The 14805-nt window shown below is 44.5% G+C and overlaps 1 protein-coding gene across 1 annotated transcript in view; it reads left to right on the plus strand.

The window, feature by feature from the left end:
• Positions 1-235: 235 nt before the first annotated feature.
• The window catches only part of LOC114598409 (flavin-containing monooxygenase 5-like), a 28992-nt gene continuing 14422 nt past the window's right edge, over positions 236-14805 (plus strand). The window contains exons 1-3 of the mRNA XM_028732072.2: positions 236-454; positions 2942-3079; positions 4806-4994. Of these exons, the coding sequence (XP_028587905.2) occupies positions 2948-3079; positions 4806-4994 (321 nt within the window). The 5' untranslated portion in view covers positions 236-454; positions 2942-2947. The remainder of the gene's footprint in view (positions 455-2941; positions 3080-4805; positions 4995-14805) is intronic.

The raw sequence follows: 14805 nt of genomic DNA on the forward strand, positions 1-14805 counted from the left end.
CAAATTGTTATCAAATGAAGCAATTCTCTGCCTCTTATCTGATGTAACTGATGACTAGAAATTGCTGGAGGATATACAAGCAGATATTATCTAACCTTGTTAAGCAATGTGCTCTGATTATTTAACCTTTGGGTGATTTAGTGGTCTGCCATCGGGATAAAAAAGAGCACAGGGATGCCCATCATTAAAATGTCCTGGACTAAATTGAGGAGCGGGAGGTGGTGGCAGAAGGGTCATTAATCCTGATATAGTAGGCTGGCCTGGTTGTCAGGTGGTTTTATAAGATATCAAGACAGCCCCACTGTAACCCATCTAGAACATTGCCTCCTACAATTGGTGGAAGTCGGGAACAGAGAAGTCTTCTGAGGGGTTCCTTCTTCGCATACAACTTCTAAGAGAAACTTCTGTGAAGAGCTGTTGAAGAGAGAAAAAAGAGGTTCTCAAAAGCAGACACGTAAGTAGAGATAGATGGCATCTCTGTTTATTAATGCCCACACAGATTCACACAAGTGACTATCTCAGTCATCATGTGTAAGGACTGCTGTATTGTCTGCATCAGAAAGAATCCCTCGTAGGATCAGACTCTACAAGGTCCCCCCTACCTGTTCATCAGGTGATTGTTTAAAATAAAGAGGCTAAGCAGCAGTTCAATATATTTTCCCTTGGTTATATTATGAGATATGGAGAAAGTCACGGTGGGCAAAGCTCTACTGAGTGCCTCCGCCATAGCTTTTTTGTGTGTTCAGACCCAGAAACCTCCCCCCTAAATAAATCCACACTTGACTCAAATTTTGGTTTTGGTCTTTGGCAGAATTTAGGCCACAACTTTATTGATTACAGAAAGTGACTGGTTGCATAGGCTCTGGTTCGACTAGCTCCCTGCCATGCAGGTAGCGCTGACCCAGGGCACCAGCATAGGTCAGCCAAGGGTGAACACCTGGATAAGCGGAAAGCTGGGAACAGGCTATCTCTGCCACCCAAATGTCCCCCTGGACTCCGGCACGGGCACAGCCCCCTCTCAGGGGTTGACCAAACCATTGAGTCCCTGGATAACTTTAACGGAATACCCTTCACAGGGATGGTGAGAGCATTCTCCCATCCCTGTCACCTGAACCAGAGCCTATCCACAACCTTAAAAGTTGTGACGATTTGCTACATGGCAGGCGAAACCCAAATGACAACAGCCAATCAGCCAAGTGGGGAAAATTCCTGCTGTGCCCCTGTCCCAACGACAGAAGCCACACGACGGCATAGCAAGGTCAATCACAAAATGCCCTAAATATAGGGAGAGGTGGGCGGCTGTTCCGATGCACGTGCCCAAAGAGGAAGCTCTGGGTCATGTGCATGGGCATAAATAGGTCCCTCGAACCGTTTGGACTGCGTCCCATTGGCCAGATTGCACCCAGCTTCAAGGGTCCTCCCAATCGGGTGTTGTGGCAGACCAATCGCACCCACCCACAACACAGGGTGTCAGTTTTCCAAGTCTCACCGCAATATGTGCCCTCTTTAAGGAAGGACCTGATTTGTCAATATATAACATAAATTACTGTGCTCTGGTACCACCAAGCTTATTGGAAAACGTGGTAGCTATATAGACTCAAAGCATTGGAATATTTCAGGCAGTTGATTTCTACAGGCTTAATAAAACAAAAACCACAAACACCATACCACTGGACCACCTCCCAGAGAATGTATTACACAATTTACAATAGGCTGCCACTTCCTGTAATATACATAATTTAGTACCACAAAAACAAAATGTGTACACTTGGAAATTCTCTAATATATCTGAAATCAAATGAACACACGTCTGTCAATCTTTGAAAGTCTGTAGAAGTATAAGTCTATAGTTGAAAAAGTAATAGATGCTATCCTGTGGGCTAAGCGGTAAAACTTTTTAGGCATTCATGGTGCCGAACTAGTAGGTTATAAGATAATCTGACTGTTTTGCTGGAATCTTCTTCAGCACAACCCATAGATTAGAAAAATGCACAAGGAGCAGTGGTCATAAGGACTTTCTTAGGAAAACACAGTAAATGTGATCTTTAGGGTCTGGAAAGTACAGATGTACTGAAACCTCGGGTTGCCATATTTCAAAAAGTGAACATTGTTGAGCTTTTTTTTTTGGCAAAAAAAAAAAAAAAAGTTTTGCCCAGAGTTGTTGAGGTTTTTTCGCCGACCTGAGATACCATATAGAGATCAGCCATGAGCTCAGGTATTTTCACGATATGTATAAGTATCTGCTTTCCCCGATGTTTGGCGCGCAGGCTTTGTGATCTTATTCACCCCGTGTCTTGATTGAAGCCCCTCTCAGCGAACTGAATACCCTTTCCGCCCATTGTCTCCCCAATTGGCTTTAACAGGGGAGGTGGTGCTGGAGACCCTTTTGGGGGTCAATCATTTGTACAATTAACTGGAGAAAACCAATGGCCTGCTGCCTCCTTGTATCAAGCCCTGTATAGGAAAGCTGTTTACAGTGGTGCCTCGCAAGACGAAATTAATTCGTTCCGCGAGTTTTGTCGTCTTGCGATTTTTTTCGTCTTGCGAAGCACGGTGTCGGAAAAGTTTTGGAAAAGCTTCAAAAATCACCAAAGTCTTCAAAAACCTCAAGAAAGGCTACCACACCGCGTGCTATGAGTTGCTCCTCGAAGTCAAGTCGCAACTGTTTTAACGGTGTTAAGAAAAAGGAAACAAACTTGCAAGACTTTTCTGTCTTGCGAAGCAAGCCCATAGGGAAAATCGTCTTGCGAAGCAGCTCAAAAAACAAAAAACCCTTTCGTCTTGCGAGTTTTCCGTCTTGCGAGGCATTCGTCTTGCGAGGTACCACTGTACTGTGTGATGTTTCATTATGTCTTTATATTTGCTGGAAGCCACCCAGAATGGCTGAGGCGGGGTACAAATAATAAAATGATTATTAGTATTATTGTTGTCGTTATGGCAGGCTGGCATGGCGAAAAGGGTTGCTGTCATTGGAGCTGGGGCCAGTGGCCTAACTGCTATTAAATGCTGCTTGGATGAAGGTCTCCAGCCAACATGTTTTGAAAGAAGTGACGACATTGGTGGGCTGTGGAGGTTCCAGGTATGTCAAAGTCTGGCTTTGTTGTTTATTTACAAACAGGGCCGTCTTTAGCATAGGTGGCGCCGGGGTGCAAAGATCCGCCCAGCGCCCCCAAATGTTCCTTTTAGCTGCTGCCGCTGCCTCCTCCCAGGTACTAATAAATGCTACTTTCACGGAGGGAAGACTGGGGGTGTGGGGTGAAGGAAGAAGAAGAAGAGAAGAAGAGTTTGGATTTGATATCCCGCTTTATCACTACCCTAAGGAGTCTCAAAGTGGCCAACAATCTCCTTTCCCTTCCTCCCCCACAACAAACACTCTGTGAGGTGAGTGGGGCTGAGAGACTTCAAAGAAGTGTGACTAGCCCAAGGTCACCCAGCAGCTGCATGTGGAGGAGCGGGGAAGCGAACCCAGTTCACCAGATTACGAATCTACTGCTCTTAACCACTACGAGAAGACGGCTCTGTTTACAAGGGAATAGCAAAATGTCCATGTGCACACAGCAATATTGCCCCTTGCGTCAGGATCAGCAAACAGCAAAGAGAATGGTGTTTTGTTTCTGCTTTGTCCACTTGTATCTGCTTAAAGAATACAGTGGTACCTCGGGTTAAGAACTTAATTCATTCTGGAGGTCCGTTCTTAACCTGAAACTGTTCTTAACCCGAAGCACTACTTTAGCTAATGGGGCCTCCCACTGCTGCCGTGCCACTGGAGCACGATTTCTGTTCTCATCCTGAATCAAAGTTCTTAACCCGAGGTACTATTTCTGGGTTAACGGAGTCTGTAACCTGAAGCATATGTAACCTGGAGCGTATGTAAACCGAGGTACCACTGCATGTGGGGGAAGAAAAAAAGGCTGGGAATTCAAAGTTATATTTGGATGGGGGAGGGATTGCTAATCATTGGAAGATCCTATAAAAACCTTCGTATACCCGAGCACCACATCCTCCGTCAGCAACAGCAGTAAGCCATGGGTGGTTGAAAGGAATTTTCATTTAGCCGGGGACAAATCACAGGTGAGATATCTGACTGGCTATTCTTGGGAAGAGGATGTGAAGACATTTCAGATTTAGAACAGGCCAAAATCAAAATGGCTGAAAGATTCAAACAGTCGACATTTTGCATTTCACATAGAAAGTTTATGCTAAAAATACTTTGCATTTTGAAACGGAACTTTCTCAAAGTGCGAATCACAGGATAATAGTTTGCAGATTCTGAATATTTGTTTTGATGGAGCCAGTAAGATAGAGAACAATGATATGCACATTGCTAAGCTCCTAGTTTAAGAAAAACTGCACATTTCCCCAGGGCCTTGAAAATGAGCTACTTTCATTCTTTAAGTCTCACTACAGATCTCTGGTCAAGCAGCTTTTTGAAGCACTATGGAAACCTGGCAAAATGTGCTAGAACAGAAACCATAGCCTGGAGCCATGATAATAATAATAATCATCATAAAATAATAATAAAATTTTATTTATATTCCTCCTTCCCCAGCCGAAGCCAGGCTCAGAGTGGATAACAACAGTAAAAATAACACAATTTACATTAAATCACAATCAATTAATTGAAATACATTCTAAAATCAATTCATTCGAAAATCAATTCAGAGTCAAATTAATGGCAACCATTGGGCTAGAGTTCTATGGATTACAGATTACAGACTGTGCCTTCAGGTACTAAGTACCTGAAAATAAACATTATCTATGTTCAGCTTTAGAAGCCCTGTTCTTAATTCTGCAATTTCCTTCAGGAGCACGATATTGGGGGCCAGGCCAGCATTTATAAATCTCTAACCATCAATACCTCAAAGGAGATGATGAGCTACAGTGACTTCCCCATCCCTGCTGAGTACCCAAACTACATGCACCACAGCAAAGTGATGGAGTACTTCAGGATGTATGCAGAACACTTTGACTTGCTCAGACACATACGTTTCAAGGTAAGAAGCCTGGACTCATTCTATGGCAGGGGTCAGCAACCTTTTTCAGTCGTGGACCAGTCCACCGTCCCTCAGACCATGTGGTGGGCCAGACTATATTTTTTGGGGAAAATATGAACAAATTCCTATGCCCCACAAATGACCCAGAGATGCATTTTGAATAAAAGCACACATTCTACTCATGTAAAAACACACTGATTCCAGCACTGTCCACGTGCTGGATTGAGAAGGCGATTGGGCTGCATCCGGCCCCTGGGCCTTAGGTTGCCTACCCCTGTTCTCTCTTGAGGCATCAGGCATAAGCCTGCATTTTATTAATGTTTGATCAAGGCTTGTATATTAAAGAGGGCTTAGATTCTTAAAAGTTTCACGCCAGGCAAGAAGGCTAGCTGCTTAAGAAAACACTGACAGTGTTTTCTTCCTAGACAAGGGGCCCCTTGATTGATAGCAGAAAACAATTCTCAAAGTCGTAAAAGCTGAAATTACAGGCTGAGAACGGACACTGATCCTACATGTTACAGAAGATAACAAAGGCAGAGATAAATATAATTAGGAATGAGTAAATAGTAAAATTATACCAATGTGCCTCCCAGTAAAATGAGCTAGATCTTCTTTCCAAGGTTAAAGACCAAATGGAGAAGCATCTGGCTGGCAGAAAGAAAGCATTTTTGGGAAGTCTTTTTAAAGGCAGTTTCTTTCTTAAACTGAGAGAGTTTAAGGGTAATAAATATTGGGAACAGCTAAAGAGGAGAGCAGATGGCTGAAGGGGGGGTAAACTGAAGGGGTTCCTTTTAAAACCTGTTTTTTACTGAGTTCCTTCCTTTCTATTTTGAGAAGCTTTATTCTTTTAAAAGGTTACCTATGATAATGTATGAAATATATTAGCTTAAATATATTGGCTTAAATGTAACTATGCAAAGGATTTAGAAAGTAACAAATTTAGATGTTAGATTCTTATTTCATAGAGTCCTAGAGTTGGAATAGACCACAGGGGCCATTGAGCCCAGCCCCCTGTCAGACAAGAAGACGCCATCCAAGCAGCCATCCAAGCAGTCCTGATATATGGCTGTCAGACATTTGTTTAGAAACTCTCAAATGAAGGAGATCTTTCAATGTTGATGTGAAACTCAAGATCCTTGACATATGTTTAAGATAAAAATTTAAGATTAACCATTTGTTTTAGAAGGCAATAGGGCGAAGAGGGCAAGAGGTGAGCTGGTAATTAATATTCCTTGTTGAGACACATGTAAGATATATTACTACTTATTTGTCATTTATAGATGTAACAATATATAGCTCTTTGTGCTCCATATAAGGACAGGAGGATGTGGGTGTATCTTTTGTGATTGGATATAGCAGGCAGCCAATAGGAAATCCAACCAGGCTGATTGGACAGATGCAGCCAAGGAGGAGCAAAGGGGGCTGGATTAAGGGAATATAAGTGCTGGCCATAATGGCAGGAGGCCAGGCCAGAGCTTGGTAACCATATACCACTGTGCCTCTCATTTATTTGTCTGACAAATAAATTATTATTTTAATTTCTCTATTGCTGCGTTGAATATTTCATTCCAGCTAAGCGTTAACCACAAGCAGGGTGCTACATTTTATGGTGCTCCTGTGACTCGGATCAGTGGTCTGCTGGAACGCAGCCCCTTCGCTCTACTGAGCAGGGTACAAGAGAGAGGATCTCTAAACTGCCTACCCAGCGCGCATGGAAAAATTTTTTCCAGGGGAACGCAGAAGTCTCGTCTGTCTGATACCCTGCTCACTGGCAGCGACGGACCGGGGGGAAACGGAACCAACCAAGGGGTAAGTGCACAAAGGGATTTTTGGCCCTCCAATTAATTGGGAGGAAGAGAAGTCTTGATCAAACTTCTGCGTCTCAGTAAGTGGGAACTGAGTACGCTAGGTGGTTGGGTATATCAGATGGTGGTCTGGTGGGGGGAAAGGGAAGAATGGGAGGTAGAGTGTGGTGAAGTATCTTGCGCATTGTATGTGTGAGAAAGTACAGAGCAATCTGTAGCTGACCTGAGTGTGGAGTGGGTAGTACTTCGGTTCCCAGTGAGGCGACTCCATCTGGGCAAGGAAACCCACGAAGCGTGTGTGTGAGTGACTGAGTGGATACTTCACAGGGCCATACAATGGGAGTTGGGGGTTCAAAGGGGGGAAATACACCTCTTGAATGTATGTTAAATAATTTTAAGAAAGCCTTCTCAGGGGCATATGGAGTCAAAATGACGCCAGAGCGCTTGAGAACGTTATGTGAACTAGAATGGCCAAAACAAAATACTGGATGGCCATCTCAGGGAACTTTTGATATAAATTTAGTAAGCAAACTTTGGTCTAACATCACCAAAGAAACTGGAGGGTGCCCAGAACAATTTTCATATATAGATTCCTGGCTGAGCACATTAAATAAAAATCCTCCATGGATAAGGGAATGCAAAGTCCAACGATGCAAATTATTGGCTGTAAAAGCCGAAGCTAGGAAAGGAATCTTGCCAAATAAACTCAAACCCATTTTTGAGGGACCAGAGGAAGAGGTGCTTCCACCTCCACCCTATGCTCCACATCGAAGGGAGCATAATCCAAACCCTCCACCAGTTGTAACCCCAAGGCAAGAAAGTGGAACGAATAATGGGGGTAGAGACACAGAACTTGACTCCTTGATAGATTATGATAAATATCTTCAGGAGGCATTGGAGTCCTATAATGAAGCCCAAGCAGAAGTGGTTATTCCATCTGTGAGTCCCAGTAGAACTCCATCTACAGTCTCTTTTAGTGGAACAACTGATTGCCTACCCCAAACCCCTGTACATCCAAGTCCTAGAGAATTATTACAGAAGTTACAGGGAGACCTTAATCGGTCAGCAAGCAACACAGCCAGGCGTATTAAGCTGCTAAAAGAACGCCTTGGGACAAATACCATCCCATATGATTTGAGGCCCCTAGAGCAAAGCGAAGAGAAAGATCACGTAGTAGCCCCTCTCAGAAGAGTATTTGATGCACTTGAGGAGCCTGTGCTGGTTAACGGGCAACTCGGACCAAGGCCACCTCGAACTTCGACCCTTCAGTACATTCCATTCACAACTACGGATCTGATGAATTGGAAAACACACACCCCATCTTTTGCAGAAAAACCTCAGGCTATGATGGACTTGGTGACTTCAATAGTAAATACTCATAGTCCTACTTGGACAGATTGTCGCCAGCTTCTGAATACTCTGTTCACCACTGAGGAAAGAAGAGACATAATTGAAAAGGCACAGATATATTTGCGTGAGCAGGCCAGAGTGGGAAATATTTTTAATATTGACCGTCATCTCCAAGATAACTTTCCCTTGGAAGATCCTAATTGGGATCCAAACAATGCAATTCATCTGGCCAGACTTACCACTTACCGCCAGACGCTTGTGCAAGGTATTCGCAGGGCATGCCAGAAGCCCACTAATATGTCTAAAGTCTCAGAAGTAGAACAGAAACCAAATGAGAGTCCGGGAGACTTTTTAGAGAGGCTGCAAGAAGCCTATCGTATATGGACTCCTTTTGACCCTGAAGCCCCTGAAAACAGCAGAATGATTACTGCTACATTTGTGGCCCAGTGCGCTTCTGACATTCGTAAGAAAATTCAGAAATCAGAAGGATGGGAAGGGATGCTGATGAGCCAAATTATGGCCATTGCACGCCGAGTTTATCGGAATAGGGATGAGGCTGAGAAACAAGAGAAGAAGAAGTGGCAGAAGGAAAAGATGGTAATGCTAGCCACAGCAGTGAAGCAAGACTACCGCCCCTTAAATGGAGGAAGAGGGCGGGGAAGGAATCCACCACTGGGAAGGAATCAATGTGCGAATTGCAAGAAGGAGGGTCATTGGAAGCGGGAGTGTCCTGAACCCCTGAGGTTGGAAGAAGTACGCCCAGGCCCAGGCCCAGGCCCAGGCTCCGGCCCAAGAAACCAGGGACGGGGACGGGGAATGATCCGAAATGGAAGATATCAGAGACCTGGACAAGGACAGAGTAGAGACAATTTCATTGGACTGGCAGAGGAGGATTTTACCCAAGACTAGGAACGACCGGACTCCATAAAGTTAGGCTTCCAGGAGCCCACGGTCACGATTCAATTAGGGAGCCATTTAATAGACTTTATGATTGATACTGGGGCTGAATACTCAGTACTCCCAGAACTATTGCAGAAAAAGGCATCCAAAAGTGTAGTCATTAAAAGTGCCACTGGTCAGTCAGCTAAGAGGTCTTTCCTCCAACCTTTGGAATGCCAGATTGGGGGACATCGTTTAACCCATCAGTTTTTGTATATACCTGAGTGTCCAATACCTCTCTTAGGTAGAGATATGCTGTCCAAACTGCAGGCCCAAATCACCTTCACTCCTCGAGGTCCAGAAATGAAACTGCCATCAAAGGCAGCAGGAATAATTACCCTCTCAGTACCTAAGGAACAATCATGGCGCCTAATGTCAGCCTTGCAAGTCCAACCCACATTGGATACAGAATTAAACAAGCTCCTCCGAACCCTACAGGTGCCACCAGGAGTATGGGCCGAAAATAGCCCACCAGGAATGGCCAAGAATATAGCTCCAATTGTAGTAACCTTAAAACCTATGGCTACCCCTGTATCTGTAAAGCAATATCCTTTACCCCGGCGAGCAGCAGAGGGCATCCAGAAACATTTGGACCGCCTATTAAAATATGGTCTGCTTAAGCCCTGCCAATCAGAATGGAACACACCCCTTTTGCCTGTTCGAAAACCTGGGACAGATGAATACAGGCCAGTGCAGGACTTGAGGCTCGTAAACCAGGCTATCGAGACCTTGCACCCAAATGTACCAAACCCATATACCTTGCTGAGTTTGATCCCACCAGAAGCAACATTTTTTACTGTATTGGACTTGAAAGATGCATTCTTCTGTTGCCGGCTGGCACCACAGAGCCAACCTATATTTGCCTTCCAGTGGGAAGACCCTTTAACAGGAACAAAAGGCCAGCTAACCTGGACAAGATTGCCCCAGGGATTCAAAAATTCCCCAACTTTATTTGGCACTGCCTTGGCGAAGGATCTAACAAGTTACCCTTCAATACCTGGAGAAAAGGTGGTTCTGCAATATGTAGATGACCTTATACTAGCAGCAAAGGATTTTGATACCTGTAAAGAAGGGACAGAGGAACTGCTCCACTTGCTCTGGCAAGCTGGCTACCGAGTTTCCCAGAAAAAGGCACAGTTATGTTTAGAAAAGGTCAAATATTTGGGCTTTGACATCTCACACCAACAACGAGCATTGAGACCAGAGAGGAAAGAAGCTATTTGCCTTATCAAGGAACCTACCACAAGGAAACAACTTAGAGGATTCCTAGGAACAGCAGGGTTTTGTAGACTATGGATACCTGATTTCAGCAGTCTGGCCAAGCCCTTACATGAAAGCACTCGAGGTGCAGAGAAGGACCCATTCGTATGGGGACCTGAGCAGCAACAAGCCTTTTTAGTTATCAAACAACGACTTATGGAGGCCCCAGCCCTTGGACTGCCTAATTCGGAAAAACCCTTTCAGCTGTATGTACATGAACAGAATGGGATTGCAGCGGCAGTCCTGACCCAGAGATTAGGAAGTTGGAACCGTCCAGTAGCTTATTTGTCAAAACAATTGGACTCAGTAGCAAAAGGATGGCCTCCATGCCTAAGGGCAGTAGCGGCCACTGCAAGCCTTGTCAAAGAAGCTGATAAATTTACCTTCGGCCAGACGATGTATGTGAATGTACCTCATGCTGTTCTGACACTCATGGAATATAAGGGTAGTTATTGGCTAACGAACCCAAGGATGGCTAGATACCAAGGCCTATTGTGTGAAAATCCCAGGATTCATCTACGAGTAGTGAATATGCTCAATCCAGCGACTTTGCTGCCCCTACCAGAGGTAGATGATGAGGAATCACATGATTGTCTCCAAGTAATGGATGAAGTTTATTCCAGTAGACCCGATCTGAAAGATGAACCATTGAAAAATCCAGATGTTGTATATTACACTGATGGTAGCAGTTACCTGCATGAAGGTGCCAGACGAGCAGGATATGCTGTGGTCACCAATGAGGAAGTTGTGGAAGCTGAAGCTTTGCCTGCCGGCACCTCAGCACAAAAAGCTGAACTTATAGGTTTAACTAGAGCTCTGCAATTGGCAGCCGGATGTAAGGCAAACATCTATACTGATTCTAAATATGCCTTCTTAACCCTGCATGCACATGGAGCTCTATGGAAAGAAAGAGGTCTAATAGGAGCCCACGGGAAGGCCTTGAAATATGGACCTGAAGTAGAAATCCTGTTAGAAGCAGTATGGGCTCCAGAACAGATTGCTGTAATGCATTGCAAAGGTCATGGACGAGGAAGGGATCCAATAACCAGAGGAAATCATGCGGCTGACAAAGCAGCCCGAGAGGCAGCCCAAAAGCCTGTGGGAGGATTTATAGCAGCCCTCATACCAGAGGTAGTTCCAGAAGAAGTTAAACCTCACTATACCCCAGAAGAGAGGAAGTGGGCTGAACAGGAAGGAGCAGTTGTGAAGGACGGTTGGATGATCCTGCCGGACAATAGGATTTATGTACCTCATCATCTAGCAGGCACAATTGTAAGAAATTATCATGAATCTACTCACCTTGGCGGTACTGCAACCAGAGAGAGTCTCAGTCGGAAGTTGTATATTATTAACCTATCACAATTAGCAACTTGCATTTCACAGAAATGTGTTCTTTGTGCTAAAAACAATCCCAGGCAGGGACCGGTACAACCTCCTGGAATCCAACATGTGGGATATGTCCCCATGGAAAGTCTAATTGTGGACTTCACAGAGCTGGTCCCTTCTAAGGGATTCAAGTATCTCCTTGTGTTTGTAGACACTCTTACCGGATGGGTTGAAGCCTTTCCCACCCGAACTGAAAAGGCACGAGAGGTAACTAAGAGACTCCTCACTGAATTGATCCCGAGGTTTGGATTACCTAGATGCATTGGAAGTGATAATGGGCCAGCGTTCATTGATCAAGTAGTACAAGAAGTATGTCAAGTCCTACAAGTGAAATGGAGACTGCATGCAGCATATAGGCCTCAGAGTTCAGGGAAAACTGAAAGAATGAATCGGACTCTGAAAACCCAATTGGCAAAATTAACCCAGGAAACGGGATTGGGATGGGTAGATGTGTTACCCATAACACTGTTTCGTGTTCGGTGTGCACCCACAAAAAGACTTAAGTTGTCACCTTTTGAGCTCCTGTATGGGAGACCGCCCTCCTTTGTTCAGGATATTCCAGCTGACCTTAAACAACTAGGAGACCATGTGACACAGGGACAAGTGCAATCTCTCTCCCGTGTTTTTGTTTCTCTTAACAGGTGGGTCCTCGAGCGCACGCCGTGCAGCATTGCCGAGCCGATTCATCAGTTCCAGGCTGGCGATAGCGTATGGGTGAAAGAGTGGAAACGTGATCCACTCGCACCTAAGTGGCGTGGACCTTACACCGTCTTGCTCTCTACTCCAACAGCGGTGAAGGTAGCTGAGGTGACCCCCTGGATTCATCACTCTCGTTTGAAGAAGTCCGAAGGCAGTTGGACGTGCAAAGGTGACCCCTCTAATCCTTTAAAACTGACTCTCTCCAAAAACCCCTGTATCTAGCCCTACCGGGAACGGGCTAGGTCACGGGCAACATTAGACGACCGGCCTGCTGCAGCCACAACCTGGAAGCTGGCTGACCTGCGCACGCCTGAAGCTTGAGGAGCGTCTGAACCAGCGACTGTGAACGGGAAGATTCTCTTATACAATTGATTGACTGCCCCCTTGTGGAACAATTATCAGAGATATTACTCACTGGGGATCCTTGGGATATATGTTTTGGTCTTGGTGGTTCCCCATTTCTGTCACTGGGGGAATTATATTGGGACTAATATTTATTTGCTATCACAATAAGGTACTCTTCTGTGGAAGGAATGCATATGCTAGACATCAACATGATTCTATTATTAATCCTGATCCCTTGGGAAGGGGAAGGGTCCTTGAATCTGACCAAATTGACTAAATATGGATTCCGCCATGACCACAATATGTGGGTAGGTTTAGCTGAAATGGTAGCCAATGTTGCAAATAGGACCAATTGCCTTGTTTGCTCTCTTGGGCCAGATGATTCAGAGGGAGGTATGCCCTTATTACCGATACCATTAGATGCCATTGGTATGGTAAGCGAAATACCACACCAAACAGAATTACAGAATTTCCACGGATGGAACTCAACTAAACCATTACGAGTTATACCTGTACAAGGGGAATTCTGTGTACATAAATCATCAGATGCAGCTGATTCTATCATGATAGGCTCTTCTCATTGTCACTATACTTGGGATTATTTTAAGAATAGTCATACCTGGGCACACGGTACTACCTATCGAACTCGGAATACCTTGCCCTGTGCACCTCCTTTTATTCATGCATGGAAAGTGGTATGGAACATAACTGTGACAGAAAAAGGCAATCTAACATACTGCACTGTGAACTCTCTACCTCTTTTGATATTTCGCCTTCTGTACTCCACGTACCAAAAACCTCAGACCCGATGGTTGTGGTGGATATGTGGAGAATGGGCATACAAGAAACTCCCTTCCAAATGGAGTGGGACTTGTTTCCTGGGATGGGTATTACCACCAATGTGGATTATGCCTACTAATTTGGCCAAGCGTACACGAAGAAACGCTGATATTTCTCATATAGCAGGAGGAAGTACCCAAAGTTGGAGCGGTACTGATGATTGGCCACCAGAGCGCATTATAGCCTATTATGATCCTGCCTCCTGGAATCCTGGTGAGCTCATACAAGGGGCACGGGATCCTATTTATAATCTAAACAGAATAATTCGATTGCAAGCAGTAGTGGAACTTGTAACCAATGCAACGGCCCAGAGTTTGAGACTTATTGCACAACAGTTGGATGAAAGTAGAGCCGCCATTTTGCAGCTGAAAATGGGAATGGATTATGTACTTGCCAAGCAGGGAGGCCTATGTGGAGTCTTGAACTTGACAGGGAATGCCTGTTGCTTTAACATTTCTGATAATGGTGAGGCAATCCGTGTGTTGGCTACAAAGATGGAGAATATAGCACATGTCCCAGTACAAACATGGGAAGGATGGGATATGGGATGGCTCACCAATTGGTTACCTAATGTCACAGGACTCAAAGGGATACTATTGTCTTGCTTGTTTTTCTTGACAGTAGTGGTAATGGTTTTATGTATGATGCCATGTATCATTTCATGTTTTAGAAGTACAATTAGCAAGATGGTTTCAAATGAAACTCTACCTCATATCATGGCCCTATACAGAGCTTTACCTCAGGAATATGATGAAGGTCAAGCTATCAAGGACACTTGGGACGAAGGTCCTTGAGCTTGAAAGGGGGGAATGAGGCATCAGGCATAAGCCTGCATTTTATTAATGTTTGATCAAGGCTTGTATATTAAAGAGGGCTTAGATTCTTAAAAGTTTCACGCCAGGCAAGAAGGCTAGCTGCTTAAGAAAACACTGACAGTGTTTTCTTCCTAGACAAGGGGCCCCTTGATTGATAGCAGAAAACAATTCTCAAAGTCGTAAAAGCTGAAATTACAGGCTGAGAACGGACACTGATCCTACATGTTACAGAAGATAACAAAGGCAGAGATAAATATAATTAGGAATGAGTAAATAGTAAAATTATACCAATGTGCCTCCCAGTAAAATGAGCTAGATCTTCTTTCCAAGGTTAAAGACCAAATGGAGAAGCATCTGGCTGGCAGAAAGAAA

Source organism: Podarcis muralis, chromosome 5 (genome assembly GCF_964188315.1).
Source record: "Podarcis muralis chromosome 5, rPodMur119.hap1.1, whole genome shotgun sequence".
Classification (NCBI taxonomy): domain Eukaryota; kingdom Metazoa; phylum Chordata; class Lepidosauria; order Squamata; family Lacertidae; genus Podarcis; species Podarcis muralis.